General features: G+C 44.8%; 2 protein-coding genes across 3 annotated transcripts; both read right to left on the bottom strand.

Moving 5' to 3' along the window:
* Positions 1-9,897: 9,897 nt before the first annotated feature.
* Positions 9,898-18,490, bottom strand: LOC112237958. Its single transcript, XM_024406557.2, has 10 exons — positions 18,356-18,490; positions 16,750-17,079; positions 16,251-16,514; positions 15,778-16,086; positions 15,290-15,589; positions 13,110-13,211; positions 12,916-12,990; positions 12,120-12,203; positions 11,979-12,010; positions 9,898-10,341 (listed from the first exon to the last, which is right to left on the bottom strand). The coding sequence occupies exons 1-10, from the start codon at positions 18,441-18,443 to the stop codon at positions 10,306-10,308; spliced, it is 1,620 nt and encodes a 539-aa protein (XP_024262325.1). The 5' UTR covers positions 18,444-18,490; the 3' UTR covers positions 9,898-10,305.
* A 1,006-nt stretch (positions 18,491-19,496) lies between these two features.
* On the bottom strand, positions 19,497-22,891 carry LOC112245670. Of its 2 annotated transcripts, none has more exons than XR_002952781.2 (7): positions 22,649-22,891; positions 21,976-22,284; positions 21,515-21,775; positions 20,959-21,276; positions 20,541-20,846; positions 20,168-20,348; positions 19,497-19,882 (listed from the first exon to the last, which is right to left on the bottom strand). XR_002952781.2 is itself a non-coding variant. In XM_024413811.2 (7 exons), exons 1-7 carry the CDS (start codon positions 22,725-22,727, stop codon positions 19,824-19,826), a joined length of 1,428 nt encoding a protein of 475 aa, XP_024269579.1. In that variant the 5' UTR covers positions 22,728-22,890; the 3' UTR covers positions 19,497-19,823. The 2 variants fall into 2 exon arrangements, 1 of the variants encoding a protein (XP_024269579.1); XM_024413811.2 differs by having other exon boundaries at positions 20,253-20,348; positions 22,649-22,890.
* Between the last annotated feature and the right edge of the window lie 231 nt (positions 22,892-23,122).

Raw genomic sequence — 23,122 nt, 5'->3', positions numbered from 1 at the left:
CTGTCTGGCCAGTGTCAGGTTATGCACAGTAAGAAAAGCCAAGCCTATTCTCTCTCTTTCTCTCTCTAGATTTGTTGTCTTTATGTCTTTTTTTTCTTCTTTTTGCTGAGTCCTTGACTTGCAGTCTCAGTCGCTGTGGTCTAATTTTGTTTCAACCCCCTCCACCTCTAAATAACATTGATTCCTTGGCCTCACACAGGAAAGGCAGGCCGCTCTTATTCCTCAGTCTGTTCTGTGATAGTCATTTCACAGCGCTGAAAGATAATTATACCGACTACCCTAACAAGGTCAGGGCTGTATCAAATGGCACCTTACACAGTGCACTACTTTTAGCGCACTACATCGGGAATAGGGTGACATTTGGGACTATTCCCTACACAGTGCACTACTTTTAGCGCACTACATCGGGAATAGTGTGCCATTTGGGACTATACCATACACAGTGCACTACTTTTAGCGCACTACATCGGGAATAGGATGTGATTTGGGACGATTCCCTACATAGTGCACTACTTTTAGCGCACTACATCGGGAATAGGGTGCCATTTGGGACTATTACCTACATAGTGCACTACTTTTAGCGCACTACATCGGGAATAGGGTGCCATTTGGGACGCAGCCCAGAGGCCATCATCCTCTGATGTGTTAACAATGTGGAATGGAAGGTCACCCAAGTACCACCATTGCAGATTTTATTACCCTTGAGCTCTGAGCCACTGACGTGGGCCACTAGGCCACCATTTTGTGCCTCACATCACAGTCGCGAGTGATGGCCAGGTTAGATGGATGGTCAGGCCTGCAACTGGCAGTTGGTCTCGGCTCAGTGAGATTAGCATCGTAGCGGATGGCATCCATCATATGGCTAGCAGGCAAAGCCCCCCCTCCCCCCTCCCCCCACACACACCTGTGCTGTATATCTCCTTAGTTACAGGGGGATGGAGGCAAGGCAGTGGGACTGAATGGGGGAATGGGTTGGGGATTCAGAGGCAGGGACACGGCTTGTTTAGAATACAACAGGGATAAAACGGTTGGGGGAGGGGGGGGGTCAGCCAGAGTGGTAACACCACCGCAACACTGCCTAGACTTATTATAATCTGCCTGACGGGGGGTGTATCACATCACATCCCAGCCAGGGTTAATATAGCAGGGCAGCCTGTATGTCGTTCCCTGTACTCTCCTCTCCTTTCCTTTTGATGTGACCGTCATGAAAGAAAACTCCCCGTTCGCATGCCGTCTTTGGAGGAAAGTAATTACATTCAGACATACAAAGGCCTTTCTATAATACCCAAAATTCACCCAGGCCCCTAACTCCCTTTCTCTCTCTCCATCCCTCCTAACCCCTCCCTCTACCCTTCTACCCCTTCCTCAGTTGCCAAGTTTCTCCATATCTGCAGCTTCATTCTACTACAACGTGTCTGTCCATCAGGAATGCTGGCATGCTGCAATATGTAGCATACCCTCATCCTTCTCTCCTCCTCTCCTTCCATCATTTCACCATTCGTCCTCTCACCCTGAATCCCCCTGCCGCCCCATCCTCTCTCTCTCCATACAACCCTCTCTCTCTCTGACGTGGTCATGAAAGTACGGGCCGCAGTTCTAATCAGACTGATAATTAGAATAAATTAGGCCCACTGATTCAATTAACCTTTTTCAAATTTGTCTCCCTGCGATGTAGCCAGTCGTTTTTACATCCTGTCGACATGGGCTCCCACAGTACAGGACATCAATCAGGCTGGGACGGGCCACTGGAGGGTACGGGAGGGATAGAGAGGGTACAGGACGGTTACAGTGTCCCTGCCCATATTTACAATGGGCAGGGACACTGGAGTGATAGAGGTAGATATGTAGGGGTGAAGTGACTAGGCATCAGGTTATTCTGTATGATAAACAGAGTAGCAGCAGAGTATATGATTATTGTATGTGAGTGGGTGTGTGTAGAGTCAGTATAAATGTATGTGCATATTACGTGTGTGAGCAAATGATGGAGTGAATGTTTGTATGTGTGTGGAGTGTCAGTGTGTGTAAGTGTGTAGGGCCCTGTGAGTGTGCATAGAGACAGTGCGAAAATTTGACTCAGATAGTCCGTGTAGCCATTTTGTTTGCGATTTATTTAGCTATGGACTGCTACACATTTCCATTTCTCCAATGCGCCATTCCTATCTTTCCCTTTTCTATTTTTTTTCAGCTTGAGTCAGAAGTTTGAACCTCTCCCTCCCATCCTCCCTGAGTGACAAAGGTGATACCACTCCTCCTCAAGACAAGACAATGGCCAAGCTACTTTGCATTCACCTCTGACTTTGCATCCAAAGCTGACTCTCTCTCCTCTGTTCTCATCCTCCTAGATCTATCCGCTGCCTTCGACACCGTGAACCAACATATCCTCCTCTCCACCCTCTCAGGGCTGGGTGTCTCAGGCTCTGCACACTCTTGAATTGCATCCTACCTGGCATGTTGCTCCTACCAGGTGACGTGGAGAGGATCTGTGTCTGCACCACGTACTCTTACGACTGGTGTCCCCCAGGGCTCGGTTCTAGGCCATCTCCATTTCTCTTTATACACCAAGTCACTTGTCTCCGTCGAATCCTCATACGGTCTCTCCTGTCATTGCTATGCGGATGACACACAACTACTTTTCTCCTTCCCCCCCTTCTGACACTCAGGTTGGCGACACACATCTCTGCATGCCTGGCAGATATCTCAACTTGGATGTCGGCCCACCACCTAAAGCTCAATCTTGACAAGACGGAACTGCTCCTTCCCCCAGGGAAGGCCTGCCCGCTCAAAGACCTGCAAAGAACCTTGGCGTGACCCTGAACAACACCCTGTCATTCTCTGCAAACATCAAATCAGTGACCCGCTCCTGCAGGTTCATGCTCTACAACATCCGTAGAGTACGACCCTACGTCACACAGGAAGCGGTGCAGGTCCTAATCCAGGTACTTGTCCTCTCCCGTCTGGACTCCTGCAACTGGCTGTTGGCTGGTCTCCCCGCTTGTGCCATCAAACCCCTGCAACTTATCCAGAACGCTGCAGCCCACCTGGTTTTCAACCTTCCAAAGTTCTCTCATGTCACCCCTCTCCTCCTCACACCTCACTCGTATAAAGTCAAAGCTCACATCCAATACAAGACCATGGTACTTACCTACGAAGCAGCAAGAGGAACTGCCCCTCCCTACCTTCAGGCTACGCTCAAACCCTACACCCCAACCCGAGCACTCCGTTCTGACACCTCAGATCTCTTGTCCCTCCCACACCTACGGGAGGGCAGCTCCCACTCATCCCAGTCCAAGCTGTTCTCTGTCTTGCTGCCCAATGGTGAAACCAGCTTCCCCCTGAAGTTAGGACAGCAGAGTCCCTGCCCAACTTTCGAAATCATCTGAAACCCTACCTCTTCAAACAGCATCTTAAATAATCCTCCTCTCCACCTAGCTATCTTAAGATGAATGCCCTAACTGTAAGTCGCTCTGGATAAGAGCTACTGCTAAATGACAACATTTTTAATGTAAATGTCGTAAAGATGTCCGTAAACTTCCCCAGTTTATCATGTCCACTAAATGAATGAGGTTGTCCGGTCCCCAGTTCATGTCCAGGGCAATAATATCACAGAAAATATTTAGTAATTTAGCTTTGAGGAATGGTGAAGACCCCTCATCCTCCGAGGGCCGGCTGGAGCCATGCATCTTACCCACCCGGCGTGCCTAGAGATGATCCATTCTAATCGCATCAATTGCATATTACTTTAGGGCCTGTGATGCATCGCTCGCCAATCCATTACATATTTATCATACACGCGGAAGGGCACCTGTGTCGGTGGGTCGGGCCCCTACCCCCACCACCTGCTATGGAGTGACAGGGAGCTGATCAGTAAGATTGATTTGGTGGGGGCCGGAGGGGGGGTGTATGTGGATAAGAGGGTGGGGATGGGTGTGGGGGTGGGAGGCATAATTTGGGGTTTTATGTGTGTGTGCAGGGGCGTCTGCGTGTGTAGTTGTGGGCCTTTGGACAAAACACTATAGCGCTGCAGAGCAGAGCAGGGCGAAGGGCCTTCCTGTGGGATTGCACAGAGAACAGAGGCTTCTAATGGGCCTTATTGATCCACACACACAGCCCAGTGACTGATGACAAAGTAAAAGCCCCCTCCTTCCAATCAACTGCCCCCCTCCATCCCATCCCTCCCCAGATCCCTCCCTCTCTATTCCATCTTTCCTTCCCCCCATCCCATCCCTCCCTCCATTCCTCCCTTGCATTGCTCCCTCCATTCCTCCCTCCCTTCCCGGGTCCGTCCGAGAGAGAGGGGGTTGTCTAACGTCTTGCCTGCTGAACATTTTATCACAGGGCATTTCTGGTTGGTAGTAGTGCTGTCTTGTCTGGGGCTCTAATGAGAAACAGGGTTGGATTCCAAAATGTGAGCTGTTGTATATCACCACTGTGAATACACAAGCAGCTAGACAAGGCCAGGGCTGTATTTAACCAGAGATGTGTGTCATTGGTTGTTCAGGTACCAAACCGAGGGTCCTGAAGCACACACAGACAGACACAGACAGACACACCCACACACAGAGACACAGACACAGCGTTATTCAGGGTCTCTGTGGGAGCTGTTAGCTATAAACACACAAGACAGGAACCTGTCTCTGAAGACATTAGTCCCCCAGTGAAGCATCACCATCACCACCATTGTGGTGGGTCTGATTTCCTACCATCATAAAACATTGACAGACATTTATGTCCAGCGCAACGAGTCCACTGTTGTCATTGCTTCTGTTGACATGACAACAGTGGGGGGTTCATAAGTGTGTGTTTGCAGGCTCCCCCTGGGATTGGTGACGGTGGACGGTAACATGGACTCATAACATGGTATCCATGGTGATGATGAGTCAGTGCCAGTTTTCCAAACACTCATAATTAAACAGAGAAGAAGCCACGTTTGAGTTGCAACAGACTAGAGAGTGAAAGGAGAGATAGCCTGTTATTGAGATGACAGTAAGGAAAACAGCTCACAAAAAGCCATTATGCTTGTTGGTGTTGTTGTATCAGGGCTCACTGTTATCAGATTAGGTAACAGTGGCAATTATAAAAGCCTCTCTCGCTGCTTCTCTCTCTCTCCCTCTTTCTCTTTCTGTCTCTCCGCTTTTTATTTCCAAATCAAATTAGTGGGGGGCAAAACACACTCCCCCGCTGTGACGCAAAACACACACGCACACACACGTTAACAAGAGAAGCAGGGGGGGGGGGATCTATTTTATACACTGTACGTACCCACAAAAACACCCCGGCACACACATTCTACAGCCCACGACTCACACACCCCATCTCTGTTCACCAATCAGAGAAAGTGGATCCCTGGCATATGCCTCCTCACCCTGGGCAATCACAACATTAACTTCCTCAGTTTCATGTTAATGAGAGATCCTGTTCCTGCTTAATAGCTGGCTGTGCTTGACTCACAGAGAAAATCAATTCTCAGTCATTTCCACATATCACGTCTACTACTGCTTTAGTCCCTTCAGCAGCAACAGGGACTGCCACAGAAAACCCATTATGGAGAACAGGATAAAGAGATACAGGGGGAAGAGATGGAGAGAGACAGAGACAGAGAGAGAGGAGATAGAGATGGAGAGATAGAGGGAGATAAAGAGAGAAAGAGAGGGGGGGGTGGAGAGAGGGAGAGAAAGAGGGGGAGAGAGAGAATGATGGAGGGAAAGAGGGATGCAGAGAGAGAGGGATAGGGATGAAGATACTGAGACATGGAAGGAGAGAGAGAGTTACAGAGAGAGAGGGGCAGAGAGAAAGAATGAGAGTGGGAGCATTTGTCAAGAAGAGAGACAGGGAGATGAGGGGATGGATGAAAGAATGGATGAGAGGATGGAGAAAGAGGAGGAGGAAGGAGACAAAAGGAACAACCAATCCCTATGCTGTCAGGCTGATGGGGAGGGGGGGTCTGGAGGAGGAAGGGATAGAGGGATGGATTGATGAGAGGTTGGGCCTATGTAGGCCCCTAGGGATGAAGGAGAGGAGAGAAGAGGAGAGGAAGGCACGGACCGATTGATGGGGAAAGAGAGAGACATAAGCATAATGACACATAATAGGCCCCTAACACTTAACAACAAACAGCCACATCGTTTCTTCTGCCACATGCAGCGCAGCACGGCTCGTAGCATTAAAAAAGCATTTTTCTCAAGATGTCGGTACCGGTAAGCTGCATTACACACGTGGATAGGGAATCGTATCGTTCCTGGAGCACAGGGCTCAATGCAGGATAACACAGCAATAAGCAGTGTGTATTTATGTAATACTGGCCCAGCTAATATTCCCCATATACAGAAGCATGCACAATTGGGAAATTAGAACCATAATTGAGAAATGTGGAAAATCCATATTTCGAGGAAGAGGAGCATGAAATTCTAAATGAGTCATATGTTAGATGTTATTATTCACAGTGAAATGTAGCCATGGCTATGGACTCACCTAATCCCTAGGAATACATGAATGTTGTCATCGGTGATCAGATATCATGAGGAAGCTGATGGAGAGGGAAAAGGGGCAAAGATTGGGGGAGATGGGAAGCCACAGAGACAAAGGAGCAGTAATACAGAGACCATACATATACTGACCCAGGATCAGGAGCAGTACGGAAGCAGGGAAGCTAGATGAGCAGGAGTAGATGTAGAGGCTTCCTCGGAGAAGAGTCAGTGTACTGTAGCTAGGTTACACAGTGCTTTGGAACAAGACAAGTGGAAATTGATAGACTGGAGCGATTCACCAATTGGACTGACAAGATCCTTTGTCCGATTCAATGGCAACACTGCAGTGACCCAGATCAAGTGAAACCCTCCTATCTGCTAGTGCATGAATGGTAACCTTTGTAATGCCCAAGTGCTCAGACCCAGACTCATCACAGGGAGAAAAGAATGAGGGAGTTTCTGACATTTTTCAGAGTTTGGTAGTTTCTGAAAGACTGATAGTTACTACGGTGAAAAGGGGCGAAGACAGGCAATGACTGTACGATGATGACTCAACAGCATGCAACCACACAATGGTCATAGTCTTGGTTTCCCTGGCTGTGACACTCATAACGTCCAATCAAATCAGTGTCCTATTGGCTGAATTTGAATGTGAAGTGGATTTGCACTCCTTGTGGAAAGAGACGTGTATCATTGTGTCTGTCTATCTGTGAAAGTGACAGAGAGTAAGGAAAATAGGGGAAAGAGAGAGAGAAAGAGAGAGAAAAAATGAGAGAGAGAGAAGAAGAGGCAGAGAGGAAGAGAATAACAAAGACATGTCTAGGTAGAGAACATTAGATAGACTGACAGTGGGACCATATTTTCACACTCACAGCAGTGTGGGAGTCCGTAGGGTCCCCCTCCTCGCCCCTAGATTGCCATCGACCCTGCCACTTCCTAGTTCACCTGCTAATGGAGAATGAAGCTGACTGGTTTAGCAACTCACTGTTAGCAAACCCCCCTCATGCTGCTATATTGGACCATACCAATATGTCTTAAAGGGTTGAGGGTATAGATGCAATAAATACCCAAAGCAGACAACACACGTCATACTGTCTATTGGTTATTGATGGTCATGAAACAGGATGCAGGAGTGATTATCATTATACTGTGGCCCCTATGGGCCCCAAAAAATAGTGCACTGTAGAGGAAATAGGGTGCCTTTTGTGACGAAGCTGTGTGTCCTGTGTGTCCACAATATGATGGACGTCCTGTCAACAGTAGCCCACATTGCAGGGTTTTATTTACTTCTACAGAATAACACAACACAGTGATGACACAATGCTCTATGTCCCATGGCACATTTGTCTAACTTCTTGAGAATAACACTCATTTTACTGTATGAGGCTCTCTGTGTCCCACTACCCCCAATGAGTAATCCATGTTTACACTCAGTCTGTCTGGCCCACAGATATCATACAACACAATTACAATAGAACACGCTAGCAGCGTCATCCCAGTGGGGCAATTAGCAAGACAGAGATTAGAGATATAGCCCAGTTCTTTTACAACAATATCACTGTGACGATGACTCAGTGCCCACCCAAATGGCACCCTATTCCCTATGCAGTGCACTACTTTTGACCAGAGCCCTGTGCATTACATAGGGAATAGGGTGCTGTTTGGGCGGCAGACAGAGTCATTCCAGTAGATGACGTTCCTTTCTCCTTAAAGCACTCAGACACAAATCAGCACGGCGTTGAGTTTGGTCACCACACCTCCACTCCAGACAGCAGAGCTAAATGACTTTGCAGTTGGCAGGGAAGGATGTCTCCTGCTCTGTACCCGGAACAACTCATTCACTCACACTCTCTCTCTCATTTCCGGGATGTCGGTCGAAGGGACACTCACTGCGGTGTTCCTTGAAACTAGGGCTCTGCACAGGCTGAAAGACTCAGCGGATGGATGGTCATTCAGTGGTGACTGCTGTTGCGTTTGTCACTCTTTGGCCAAACGGGTTTTGTAACCAGGTTATCTGCAGTTGTTTCACTGTCACATAAAGAGTCCCTTCCCAGTCAGAGATATCCCCTCATCAGCACTACTGATCATTTTCCAACATCGTCTCAGCAAGTTTATAGTGTGCTATTATACCTATGCATGTTCACAGTAGTATTTTTCCAGTCCTTTGCAGCCCTTATTTTGTGTGTGAGGGTTTAGGTCCGTTGGACACCCTGACTTGTGTCAGTGGGAGTGAGACAGAGATGCAGACACAGTGCATCAGGGTAGGAGCGTGTCTGGCAGCCTATCTGTAAGGTAGCAGTGCATGATGAGATCTGGGTAAACATTGCCTTAAATAGAGAACACGCTGCACTGGTGACAGGAGACAGACCGACTGACAGGCATTCATCCATCCACTCTCCTACCTCTGTATGCTTTCCTATACAGAATACTGTGGTGTGTGTGTGCATATTTTTGGGTGTGCATATTTTTGTATGTGCATGTTCAGATGTATAGGTCTCTTTGTGTGTGTGTGTTAGCATGTGTTTTTGTGTAGATATGTGAGGCGATCAAAGAGTTAATACTCTTTGATACTGTAAAACTGTACTGGCTTGCCCCCTATTGGAGGACAGCATTCATACCAAATGAAGTGAAAATAAACATGAGTATAATACATTTCTCACACAAACCATGTTTTCTGCAATTAAGCGTTTCCACAATGGATATTTCAAAAATGACCATTACCTTGCATTGTCCTAACACAGAATGTAACAGAAGAATCTCCAGTCTGACACTACTGTAGCACCCAGTCTATTGCAGATGAGAGGTTTGCAGTGAAGGAGACCATGCAGGGTGAAAGGCAGAACATGTGTTCACCTTGGTTCATTCTCCTCTCAACGCCTGCAGCCTTCACTTCCTCCACGAGTCATTATGTATCAGTGTGAATTGAAATCATGTTTTGTTTCCCATTCCTTCTCTCAAAATCAAGTATAAAAGACTTCATTTCAGGAGACCTTGGATCTTTTCAATAGCTCCCAAATGTGCACACACACAAGCATGCTCATTTAAGCGAGCATGTGTGTGTGAGTGTCTGCGTACACACACACACACACACACACACACACACCTCTGCACAAAGCACGAGGGATTTTGGTGCTACTCTGCACCTGTCTGTGCATAAAGACATTCCTTCTGGATGTGCAGTCTATTCATTGCATTTAGTGTGCCTACATACCTTTGTTGGGGAGAAAAGCATTGAATTACTACCTTTTCACTGCAATCCCTAAAGGAACTAGCAATAGCAAAGGAGAAGGAAAGAGGGCTGAAAGAAATGAATTATTCCCCTCCGCAAACCTCATGTACTGTATTCTCGCAAAATAATCATTTTCTTTCCAACAGTGCTATCTACTGGTAACATATCCAACTCCACTCACCTATGCAATAAGAAGACATCAAATGACGAAAATCATTTTTATTTAAACATATATCGAATGAAACATACAAAATGCACATGCATGAAAGACTACAAATATATAAAACTATTATTTGCATCCATGGCTGCAATGTAGGTTACAGCCATCAATATTTCAGACCAAAATGTAAACCCTCCAATTGGGCTAGCTGCTGTATTTACACAGCAGTCTTAGTAAGCATATATTACTGTATCATTAAATGCACGAATCAAAAGCAGTATAATAAACTAATTGAACAAATCTCATAGGTTTAAAATGAAAGGTAACTGGCATATAGCATAATTTCAAAAGCAATCAGTATTGTGGTATCATTTTCTCTGTAGACTAATACACATTAAGTCATTGTCAAAATGTGGAACACAATCCCTGAAACTTAACATGGGTAATTTTCCTTATATGTTGAGAGTTGAATAGATCACAGCACTTTCCTGTATGTATGGACATGAACACCAGTTTTTAAAAAAATTAAAAAACAAGGAGCACACTACATTTAGACAGATATTACAAATAGTAACTATATAACTATAAATATATATGCAGTACCAGTCAAAAGTTGACACACCTACTCATTCAAGGGATTCTTTACTTTTACTATTTTCTACATTGTAGAATATTAGTGAAGACATCAAATTAACACATATGGAATCATGAAGTAACCAAAAAAGTGTTAAACAAATCAAAATATATTTTAGATTCTTCAAAGTAGCCCCCCTTTCCATTGATGACAGCTTTGCACACTATTGGCATTCTCTTAAACAGCTTCCCCAACGGTCTTGAAGGAGTTCCCACATATGCTGAGCACTTGATAGCTGCTTTTCCTTCACTCTGCAGTCCAACTCATCCCAAACCATCTCAATTGGGTTGAGGTCAGGTGACTGTGGAGGCCAGGTCTGATGCAGCACTCCATCACTCTCCTTCTTGGTCAAATTGCCGTTACACAGCCTGGATATGTGTTGGATCATTGTCCTGTTGAAAAATAAATGATAGTCCCACTAAGCCCAAACCAGATGGGTTGGCGTATCGCTGCAGAATGCTGTGGTAGCCATGCTGGTTAAGTGTGACTTGAATTCTAAATAAATCACTGACAGTGTCACCAGCAAAGCACCCCTACACTGTCACACCTCCATGCTTCACAGTGGGAACCACACATGCAGAGATCATCCATTGACCCACTCTGCGTCTCACAAAGTTATGGAGGTTGGAACCAAAAATCTCAACTTTAGATTCATCAGACCAAAGGACAGATTTCCACTGGTCTAATGTCCCTTGCTCATGTTTCTTGGCCAAAGCAAGTCTCTTCTTATTGGTGTCCTTTAGTAGTGGTTTCTTTGCAGCAATTAGACCACGAAGGCCTGATTCACACAGTCTCCTCTGAACAGTTGATGTTGAGATGTCTGTTGCTTGAACTCTGGGAAGCTTTTATTTGGGCTGTGGCTGGTAACTAATGAACTGATCCTCTGCAGCAGAGGTAACTCTGGGTCTTCCTTTCTGTGGCGGTCCTCATGAGACACAGTTTCATCATAGAGCATGAAGGTTTGTGACTGCACTTGAAGAAACTTTCAAAGTTCTTGAAATGTACCGCATTGACTGACCTTCATGTCTTAAAGAGATGGACTGTCATTTCTCTTTGCTTATTTGAGTTGTTCTTGCCATAATATGGATTTGGTATTTTACCAAATAGGACTATACCACCCCATACCTTGTCACAACACAACTGATTGGCTCAAACACATTTAGAAGGAAAGAAATTATACAAATGAACTTTTAAACAGGCTCAAACATGAATTGAAATGCATTCCAGGTGACTACCTCATGAAGTTGGTTGAGAGAATGCAAAGAGTGTGCAAAGTTGTCATCAAGGCAAAGGGTGGTTACTTTGAAGAATATCAAATTTATTTAGATTTGTTTAACACTTTTTTGGTTACTACATGATTCCATGTGTTATTTCATAATTTTGCAGTCTTCACTATTAATCTATAATGTAGAAAATACTAACAATAAAAACCCTTGACTGGTACTGTATATAAATAACAAAACGATCATTTTAATAAAGTGCTATTCTTACCTGATTTGACCTTGCTGTGACTCTGTTGGTATCTGAAAAAAGATAATCATACAGTTACGCTTCATCTACACAAGTTACATTCTTTGATCGCCTCACATTCAAAAACCATTCTGTTTTTCCACACACACACACACTACTCACCACCAAGCCTGGGTTCACCCAAAGCAAATTCAGAGTAATGAACTTCCTCATTCTCATCTTCCCCTGTTTGACCCTTCTGGCTCTCTGGTAGTAAAAAAAAAAGAAAGTTAACACAGTTGTGATTTTTGTGTAACTTCCTATACATCGGTTGGCACTGTGGAACATTCTGGATGTCATCTTGGAAGTCATCTCTACTTTCTGCTTACTGTACCAGTGGAGGCTCCTCAGAGGAGGAAGGGTACTACCATCCTCAGTGAATATAAAGCAAAGAAACTGTTCAAATATTGTCTTCTCTCTCTCTCAATGAGTCAACTACTCACCACATTTTATGCACTGCAGTGCTAGCTGGCGGTAGTTTCTGCTTTCAGTATAAAATTCATTCTGATATTTTGATTGAATGGACAACATGTTAGTTCATGCTGCAAGAGCTCTGATAGGTTGGACGACGGCCTCCGGAAGTCGTCATAATTACTGTGTAAGTCTATGGAAGGGGGTAAGAACCATGAGCCTCCTAGGTTTTGTATTGAAGTCAATGTACGTAAGATAACTGTACTCCGGCTACATGGTGTGACCCTACAGAGTACTGTTGAGGCTACTGTAGACTATTGCAAAACAGTGTGTTTAAATCAGTTATTGGTGATAATAATATTTTGGGGTATAATTTTATCCAAAAAGGATAACTTTAATGTTTCACTATAAACAATAGTGGACGGTCCACCCCTTCCTCCTCTGAGGAATCTCCACTGCCATATCTATATTGTACATCACATTAGACCCAAAGTGAAGAAGTGCATACCTTGGTCTCTTCGTGGATCTGTGGCGTTATCGTAGACTGGGTCATTCTTCTGGGTCAGCGGTAGGTTCGTCACAGCTTTGAAAATAGCGATCATAGCAAAAATGTTCACACAATTGTTGACATAGGCCTAAATTGAAGATGTAGCAATCCAACAAGTTTGATCAGCAATAGTGGTCATTATCAGTGTATTTTACCCGTCTTCTTCCTCTTCAGGTAGAACACCAGAGCACCAACCAGGACCCCAGCAACAACCATAGCAATGCAGCCCACAATGACCACAGTCCACAGACAGTCATCTGTGGTAAGCAAAAAGACATGAACAAAGAGTATGAGAGAGAACATGCTGGGATATGAGATACCTGAGTACTTACTACACAGCTGACTCCATTTGCTAAGTGTAACGAGTGTGCTGAGAGTCGGGAAGCAAGTACAGGGAGTGAGTGTTTTAATAAATGAACACAAAAAACACGAAACACAAACAACGCACCGACATGAAACTGAGTCAATAACACCTGAGGAAAGAACCAAGGGGAGTGACAGATATAGGGAAGATAATCAAGGAGGTGATGGAGTCCAGGTGAGTGTCATGAGGCACTGGTGCACTTGACGATGGTGACAGTATCAGCAGTCTGATGACCAAAGGCCGGAGAGGGAGTATACGTGACAGTAACCCCTCCCCGACAAAGGTGATGAACCCGGGGATCAGGAGCGAACCGGTCATGCCGTCTGAAGCGCGGGAACCTGTCACGCCGGCTGGTGCGCGGGAACCTGTCACGCCGGCTGGTGCGCGAGAGCCTGGCGAGCCGGCGGAGGCATGAGAGCCCAACGAGCCGGCGGAGGCATGTGAGCCCAACGAGACGGCGGAGGCATGAGAGCCCGACGAGCCGGCGGAGGCATGAGAGCCCGACGAGCCGGCGGAGGCATGAGAGCCCGACGAGCCGGCGGAGGCATGAGAGCCTGGCGATCCGGTGGAGGCATGAGAGCCCGAGGCGAGCCGGCGGAGGCATGAGAGCCCGACGAGCCGGCGGAGGCATGTGAGCCCAACGAGACGGCGGAGGCATGAGAGCCCGACGAGCCGAGGCGGAGGCATGAGAGCCTGGCGATCCGGTGGAGGCATGAGAGCCCGACGAGCCGGCGGAGGCATGAGAGCCCGACGAGCCGGCGGAGGCAGGCATCCGGCGGAGGCATGAGCCCAGCCGGCGGACGAGACGGCGGAGGCATGAGAGCCCGACGAGCCGGCGGAGGCATGAGAGCCTGGCGATCCGGTGGAGGCATGAGAGCCCGACGAGCCGGCGGAGGCATGAGAGCCCGACGAGCCGGCGGAGGCATGTGAGCCCAGCCGGCGGACGAGACGGCGGCGGAGGCATGAGAGCCCGGAGGCGAGCCGGCGGAGGCATGAGAGCCTGGCGATCCGGTGGAGGCATGAGAGCCCGACGAGCCGGCGGAGGCATGAGAGCCCGGCGATCCGGTGGAGGCATGAGAGCCCGACGAGCCGGCGGAGGCATGTGAGCCCAATGAGACGGCGGAGGCATGAGAGCCCAACGAGACGGCGGAGGCATGAGAGCCCAACGAGACGGCGGAGGCATGAGAGCCCGACGAGCCAGCGGAGGCATGAGAGCCCGACGAGCCGGCGGAGGCATGAGAGCCCGACGAGCCGGCGGAGGCATGAGAGCCCGACGAGCCGGCGGAGGCATGAGAGCCCGACGAGCCGGCGGAGGCAGGGGTGCCTGTAGTGGCTCCCGGACCCGGCGTCATTTACATTGACACAATTTTAAAAAATTTATATATGCGAGTGCGCTGAGAGACGGGAAGCAATTACAGGGAGGAAGTGTTTTAATAAATAAACAAAACAATAAACACAAAACCCAAACACCACACCGACATGAAACAGTCAATAACACCTGAGGAAAGAACCAAGGGGTGTGACAGATATAAGGAAGATAATCAAGGAGGTGATGGAGTCCAGGTGAGTGTCATGAGGCGCAGGTGCGCTTGACGATGGTGACAGGTGTGCGGGATAATCAGCAGCCTGATGATCTAGAGGCCGGAGAGGGAGTATACGTGAAACTAAGACTCTAAATTCATCACAGTTTACATTGCCCAAGGGCAATACAGAGACATTGATTTGGTTACTTGTATGATGTACTGTCTGTTGTTTATGATGATGTCATCTAACTGAATCTATAGTAGATTCCAATCATTCAGATGGAGTGATCTAATGTAATCTACAGACATGTGTTACCTTTCATAGACAATGTTGATGTAATGAACTCTGATCTTCCAGCAGAAATCACTGAAACTGAGGGGAATGCTTGCACTGAGCATGCCCCCTGTGAACAGCATAGAATGCAAGTGCAGCAAAACAAGTTGTTACCTGTCATTGACGACATTGTTGTCTGTGTGGGGAGTGTGAGGGTCAGGGAGGCTGTCATTCTGAGCATGCCCTCTGTGAACACAGCACACTGCCAGTGCAGCTGGTCGCTACGGAGGCTGGGCAGGGTCACACTGAGCGTCCTGTTAGGGTGACTCTTTGTCAGGACATCCTGTTTGACCAGCAGCCACCTGCTCCCCTCCATCCTCATCCAGGCCAGGGTCACAGGGTCGGTGCTCACCTCCGAGACCTCACACCTCACCACCACGGGCTGGCCACCAGGGGGCCCTCCAGATTCAGATACTAAGATAAATAACAGAAAAAAGTACTGTACTGTACTTTGACTGAAAGAGCAGTAACTGTAACAATGTACTGAACTGCTGATTAAAATTAAATGATTAAATGAAAAGTGTATGGTTGTCATAGTAACCAACAGCCTACGTGAACAGAGTTTCTGCTCTCTCATTGTTAAAAGACAAAAGCAAAGTTACCTCGAATGGTTGTGATTTTAACCGAGCTGAACCTGTGCTGTTCAAAGAAACATGTGAAAACTCCACTATCCTCAAATGTCACCGGTGAGACATGCAGTGGGAAATCATGTCCGTTGAATGAGGGAGATGAGAATCGGTCACTTCTGACTTTGTCCGATGAAGTCAGAGTAACAGATGTTGTTGATCTGCTCACTGTCCATTCGGCTCTCCTGTATGAGGAACTTGGGGAACTTGACCTGCAGATCAACTTCACCTCACTGCTGTTGCTGCTCTCTCGAAACAGATGTATCAATGGGTTAGAAAATGTGCCTGGAAAAAAGAAACGTAAAAAGGAAAATGCTGATGATATTGTTTGCCTGTATAGTGCAGTTGTATCACTCTTTTCTTTGTATTATTGAGGACCATCTTCCTGAATATTTAACATTTGGTCAAGTCATGTATTAATATATTACATTCATGTTAATAAATCTTACCTGTTTGTACATTCAGTGTAGTATAAACTGTAGACAACAATTGTCCATTCAGTCTGAAACTGCAGTTAGATCTCCCCTGGTAATTCTGATCGACAGTGTGGATGATCATATGGGCCCTTTTGTTGTAGAACAGCGTGGTGTTAGATGTGGAATCTCCATCTCTTTCCCACTGCAGTATGGCCCCATCTGGTATGTGGGACACCTCGCAAAGCACACTCACATCAGAACCCAGATACACTTTATTACCGTAATAGTTTGGTGTCGCTGCAACAAGGAGATATATATTACTTTACTTCAATTTGTTAAAAGAAGATAAAACGAGGGGAAATGTGGAAATCAGTGGTTTACATTTTTACAAATCTAAAATGCTTGAAAATCAATAATGAAATGATAACAACAGCAAAAGTTTGTCTCATTATGATATTGACGAGGCGATATACATTGATATTTAAAATGATTCAAATTATACACATTGAGAAACTGAACATGATCAATATACCTTTAACCACAAAACTAAACACCTCAAATCTCGCCAGAACTGCTGAAGCTGGTTTGGTTTGCATGAGCACAAACTCTCCAGCATTTTCCTGTTTTGTTTGCATAGACAGATCATATCCTGTTCCTTGAGAGAAAGGAGCCTGTGTGTTCCATGAAGGACTTCTATTCATGGAGGAAGTGATTTGGGCTACTGAAGTGTTTGAGTGTCTGCCGTCATGTGAGGTCCACATCCATTGGTGCGCAGTCCCTTTCGGAACTGCAGGGGAAACTTGGAGAGTGACTCTGTTATTGTCATTGGTCTCGGCAAGGAAAACTATCTTCTTTGACAATTCTGTGGAGGGAAGATATTCAAAACGATGGGATAAAAAGTTGCAAAATATCTTTATATTAACATTATTCACTGTTCAATTCACACATTTTCTCTTGCTCTCTTTCTCATATGACTCCTCAATAGCTTCATCATACTTGTATGTCATGCTTTAAAGGGGCAATCTGCTGATAGAACAACAACAAAGCAGTTAACCTGCTACTGATTTGGGAAACAGCTAAGGGGTGGGCCTGGAGATATTTATAAAAATGTTTATAATATTTATATTGTTTACAACTTATATTTGGGATGCTGATGGGGTACAACAGTTGAACTAAGCTCATTATGCAGTTCAAATCTTCAAGAATCAATGGATGTATATCAGGGATGGGCAACTTGGTGGGTGGTGGGGGCCACTAAAACTGAACTCCTCATGAGGAGATGTAAATTCCTTGCAGGTCTGCATAACCACATATGCATAATCCCCCCCACCACCACATAGTGAGAAAAATATTTCAGCAGAACCCATCTTGACAGCGGAGAGAAAAAACATGTTTTGGAGTAAATTTTCTACAATTTTACAAGTTGATTTTGTTTGACTCATTTCCTGCAATTCTACACATTTTGCCATAAGGTGAGGAGAAATATGTGCAGTTTTTAATATGATATCTGAGTGAGACTGACTAACAAAATCAATGTGTTCCCCCCGGATGGTAATTTGACCATGATTACTAAATTTAGATAGCTAGCAGCAAGACTAACTTACCAATAAAAAAATGTTCAGCTGGCATGGACTAATGGACTGACAATCAGTGACTGCATCATAGAAAAACTGCTGATGCACAAACATATTTAAAAAATGTCACATTGTATATTATCCTATTCTAACTTGCAACAGTAGGTTGAGACCCCGACTGAGTAAAATATTTATATTTTTAAATGTCCTTCTTTTGATCCGAGGGCCTTCAAAAGGGGGGAGGGGGGCGTCAGGTGTCAGGTGTACACAGCTGCGGGGAGTAGGGGTGCTGAGGCTGCCGCAGCACCCCCTGAAAAATCTGAATAATAATCTCCTTAAAAATTCACACAAAAATGCAACCACCTTGGCAAAACATTCTCGGCCCCTCCCCCATCCCCCATTGTCGAATAAATGTAGTGCATTCCACCCCAAACTACTTCCTGTGGCTATGCTGGTGTATATTGTTCATTTAAAGGTCTCCAAATGGATGTAGCAACTACAGTTTACCTCTTTAAATGGTGACTCTTTCATGTCAAATAATTCAACCAGAAACACGTTACTCACGTTCAGCTGAGAGTCCCTGACCGGATCTAGATATCCACAGCAGAATCCACAACAACGTTACACCCATAGAGCCACTGTACTGCCCCATGTTGCTGTATGTTACTGTTCTGTTCCCGTATCTACTCAGTAGCCAACTCATATCATTACTGACGTCTCTGATAAATATGTTCAGGAAATGACTGAAGAAAAGAAGAAGTTCAAAAATTACAGATGTGATGCAATTATAAAATGAGTGCAAATCTGAGGATATAGTACTTTATAAAATCTCATTTTACTTGTATCAGCCATATACTGAATGTAGCAAGCAGGGATTATGGAGCAGGATTAAGTTATCAATGCCACACCACCATCATAATTTTATTTTACATAACTAAGCAAGTCAGTTAAGAACAAATTCTTATTTTCAATGGAGGCCTTGGAACAGTTGGTTAACTGCCTTGTTCAGGGGCAGAACAGATTTTTACCTTGTCAGCTAGGTGATTCGATCTAGCAACCTTTTGGTTACTAGTCCAACGCTCTAACCACTAGGCTACCTGCCGATAATAGGCATCAATGGGATCAAAACAATAGTCAAACATGTCACAGTTTAGCACCATGTAGCAGAATATAATGTAAATGCTGTGCAATTTAAATAATAGAAGTAGTATTATTACAAGGATGTTACACATTTAATAATTAATATGGAAACAAGACATTTTCCTCTGGAAGCAAACAGTGAATATTTTGAAATTCCAAAAACCATGAACCAAAGGCTTTCAAAACCAAAAAGCCTAACTTGCTACATTATAGCCAGTCTGTTATAACAGTCCATTCAAAGTTCAAAGCTTTCCTAATACAGGACAATCAGATGATAAAATAAGCTGAGACACTGTTGACAAACTAGTATTAACATCCCCATTTATTGTGTACAAACATTACAGACTGAGGATGAATGGAAATGTACATTTCTAGGATGAACTAAATAATATACACTGAGTGTAAAAACATTACTATTTAGTCTTGACCGTTCACCCTCTGAATTTCACACATACACAATCCATGTCTCAATTGTCTCAAGAATCCTTCTTTAACCTGTCTCCTCCCCTTTATCTACACTGATCAAAGTGGATTTAACAAGTGACATCAATAATGGATCATAGCTTTCACCTGGATTCACCTGGTCAGACTATGTCATGGAAAGAGCAGGTGTTCATAATGTTTTGTGCACTCAGTGTAAATTATTTAGGTCTTTTGGAAAGATGCTTACAGTATCATAACATGGTCATGGTTTCAATATTAGTCTTTGAGGGGAAGGTTGTTGGTGGTTAACACATTATTTTAACACCAGTGAAGTTTCTATTGCCAGACCTTTTGACAGAACACAGTGTGTCATGTGGTAATTCAGTGTGAAAGACTTCACTGGTTGGTACAGACATGGGTGGGAAAGCTATATTTCAACACAGCCACAGGCCATAGGCTAGCAACAAGGCTATACACTAGTCTCCTCCAGTTGAGCAGGTTCCTCCTTTTGTCTCTGTGTCCGGGTGCCTGGATGGAAGACACAACAACACATCAACCAGAAGAGTTTGAAATGATGTCATTTACACACACTAATTCACTAGTTTTCCACTCAGTACTTATGGTGGTATGGTACTTAAAGGTGATCATGTTTGTTACTACATAAATTTCATTTAAGTTGTAGTTCACTACAAAATCAAAGTTGGTCATATGTTTGGAGACTTTAAAAGCTCTCTAATGCAGAGAAGGATCCACGTCCCATGAGAAAGGCTAGCTCTGCCTCGGTCCAAAACGAAAGAGAAAGATAGACAGTACCTAAGGCAGATATTTTTTATGGTTCCTCAATGTCCCATTCCTTTGTGATTGGGTTGCGTCTATCCAAGAGGGAGTGTCTCCTTACTGTTTGGTCTTCGACAGTAGAACCCGAGAAGTCCCAGAATTCCTAGGGTGGCAGCCATTGTAATCACCCCTCTGACCACTGTCTCGGTGCCCATCCCTGTGAAACAGAGACTTCTGTTAGATTATATTAAACATGGCAACCTCTCCAGCATGGTAACCTATTTATTTTGTTACACTAGGCCTATGCCAGGGGAGAACAGAGGTCCAGTGAGGAAAAATGTGTTTGGTTTGAGATAGGTTGGAACAGATTAGATCAATTTGAAGAGAGTCTATCATAACAAGTTGTTACCTGTCATTGACGACATTGTTGTCTGTGTGGGGAGTGTGAGGGTCAGGGAGGCTGTCACTCTGAGCATGCCCTCTGTGAACACAGCACACTGCCAGTGCAGCTGGTCCCTACGGAGGCTGGGCAGGGTCACACTGAGCGTCTTGTTGGGGTGACTCTCTGTCAGGATGTCCTGTTTGACCAGCAGCCCCCTGCTCCCTTCCATCCTCAGCCAGGCTAGGGTCACAGGGTCGGTGCTCACCTCCGACACCTCACATCTCAGGACCACCGGATGATTCCTGGGGAATCCACTAGGCGGAACTGCGGAGACTGAAATGGAAATCTGGAGATCATTGGGGATCTGTCATCGGTTCTCTCAAAGATTAGTAAAATAGATTATTCTGAAAAATGCACCGTGGATATTTAAAATGATAATGCTCACCCTTTAGGGTTACCACATTAATAGAGGCAACTAGGAGGTTTTCAAAATAGCAGTTGAACCTTCCAGAATCTTCAAACTTCACAGGTGAGAAGTAGAGAGGGAAGTAGTATCCATTGAAGTCCCCGCATGAAAATCTCTCATTAAACGTGTCATTGGATCCGTACATTGTAGTTGTCACAAGGTGAACCTCTTTAGCTGTAGATAATGGGGTCCAGGACCATGATGCATAGATGTACCCATCTGATGTCATACAAAACAGTGTCACCAGAGAGCTGTTGGAGCTCTCTCTGTACATTGTGAGAGTGGCATCAGACGAAACTGTGGAGAAAACCATAGCGTTGTTCAGTCAGAGGGGAAAGTTGAATTTTATTTCAATCCAAAGTCTAAATGGCATTACGGGTCCATTTTATTGTAAATGTATCACATGTGATCACCATTTATCCATTTAAAATGAGACCAATATTATTGATTGTCAATGACTACTGATCAAGAGGACAACATTCACATTTCACATAAATGTTTTGATATTTCAGTTAGATAAGAACACATTTTGTACCTTCCTCAATTCTGACAGCATTAGAGACATTATATAACAGTGTTCCATTCTGTCTAAAAGTGCAGAAGTATGCCCCCTGACTGTCCAGATGAACACTGCGGATGATCATGTGGACAGTGTTATTGTAGAACAGCGTGGTGTTAGAAGTGGAATCTCCATCTCTTTCCCACTGCAGTGTGGCCCCATCTGGTAGGCTGGACAACTCGCAACTAACACTCACATCAGAACCCAGACGAAATGAAGGCCAAAAGGAAGGTGTAACTGAAAAAACATGGAATTTTAAAATGGTTACAATGTAAACTTACTGTCCAAACTAAAACAATAATGTGAATGAACAATTAAGATGAAGAAATTAATTCTGGAAGCTGGCTTTCGAAATGATTTAATCATTGGAAGGTATTTGTCATTATGGAAGATTCACGATGGCGTGTCTGTACAAAACAGACACAGAATCTACTTACTTTTTGTGGCGAAGATCTCAATCTTAACCAATGGGACATTTGCTCTTACCAACAAAAACACCCCTGCACATTCAAACTTCGGCTTCACTGTTACGTCAAAGTCTTTGCTGCAAGAAAAGTACTCTGTGAAAGGTGGACTAACCACTAGCCTAGAGGATATTGCTCTGGCTATTTGAATCTCTGAGTATCTCCCATCATGTGAGGTCCACTCCCAGCTGAACTCTGACCAGTGAGGTTGAGCCAGGTCTGACACAGACAGATGCACACTCTCTGTCTGACCAGAGATCAAGAAGATGCTCCTCTTCATCACTGTGTGTGGACAATGAGACACAGATCTGGTCAAATGACAGTATTAATTCACCCCATAACAGTTTCAAAATGCACAGATTATTTATTGTGAATCTGGTTTAAAGCCCCTTATTTGTTTTAAAAATCAAGGACAACTGATTCAAATTAGAGAACAGGTTTTCAAAGTCTAATCGGTATACCAGTTTCCCTCTGATAGTCATAGAAACTGTCCATACTGTACATGTAATCCTTTAATATACATTTAAATTGCTTGTCCCAGATATTTTGGTTTTGAATGAAATATTCTGCTTGTATAGTTTTAAACAAGATGTTCAGAGCAACATAATAATGATGATGAAATACATACAGTAAGAACTGAACTCACCCTCAGCAGAATACCCTGATATGCATAACAGGATCCACCACTGAATAACCATAATGTGGTCCATACCCTGACCTGACATTTAACTCCAGTTCCACCAATATCTGAGAAACAACTCCAGACAAAGAGAAGGAGCATAGCACATTCTTACATTGAAACAGCAGCTTGCACAATTTCCGCTGTCTTGTTCAGTTACATCTCGTCATCTCACTATTGCATTCATCATTGTAGCAACTTGTTCTCTTGATCTGATAACGTGAAGGTTTTCTCAGTTGATTTGAACCGTTAGCATTTGTGCTACCCATTTTGACCATTGAATGCCATGGTCGGATGGCCAAGCCAGGCGAAATGTTACAGTAGTTACAGTAATGGAATGGACCCAGAAAACTGTACGTGGTTTTATTCTCAATTACGTTAATAATACTTGAACAAAAACACACCATGGGAAAAAGGTACAATTTAAACTGGAATTGAACT

This window comes from Oncorhynchus tshawytscha, linkage group LG03 (genome assembly GCF_018296145.1).
Source record: "Oncorhynchus tshawytscha isolate Ot180627B linkage group LG03, Otsh_v2.0, whole genome shotgun sequence".
NCBI lineage: Eukaryota > Metazoa > Chordata > Actinopteri > Salmoniformes > Salmonidae > Oncorhynchus > Oncorhynchus tshawytscha.
Note: the sequence above shows the minus strand (reverse complement) of the source record. Positions and strands in the feature narration are given on the sequence as shown.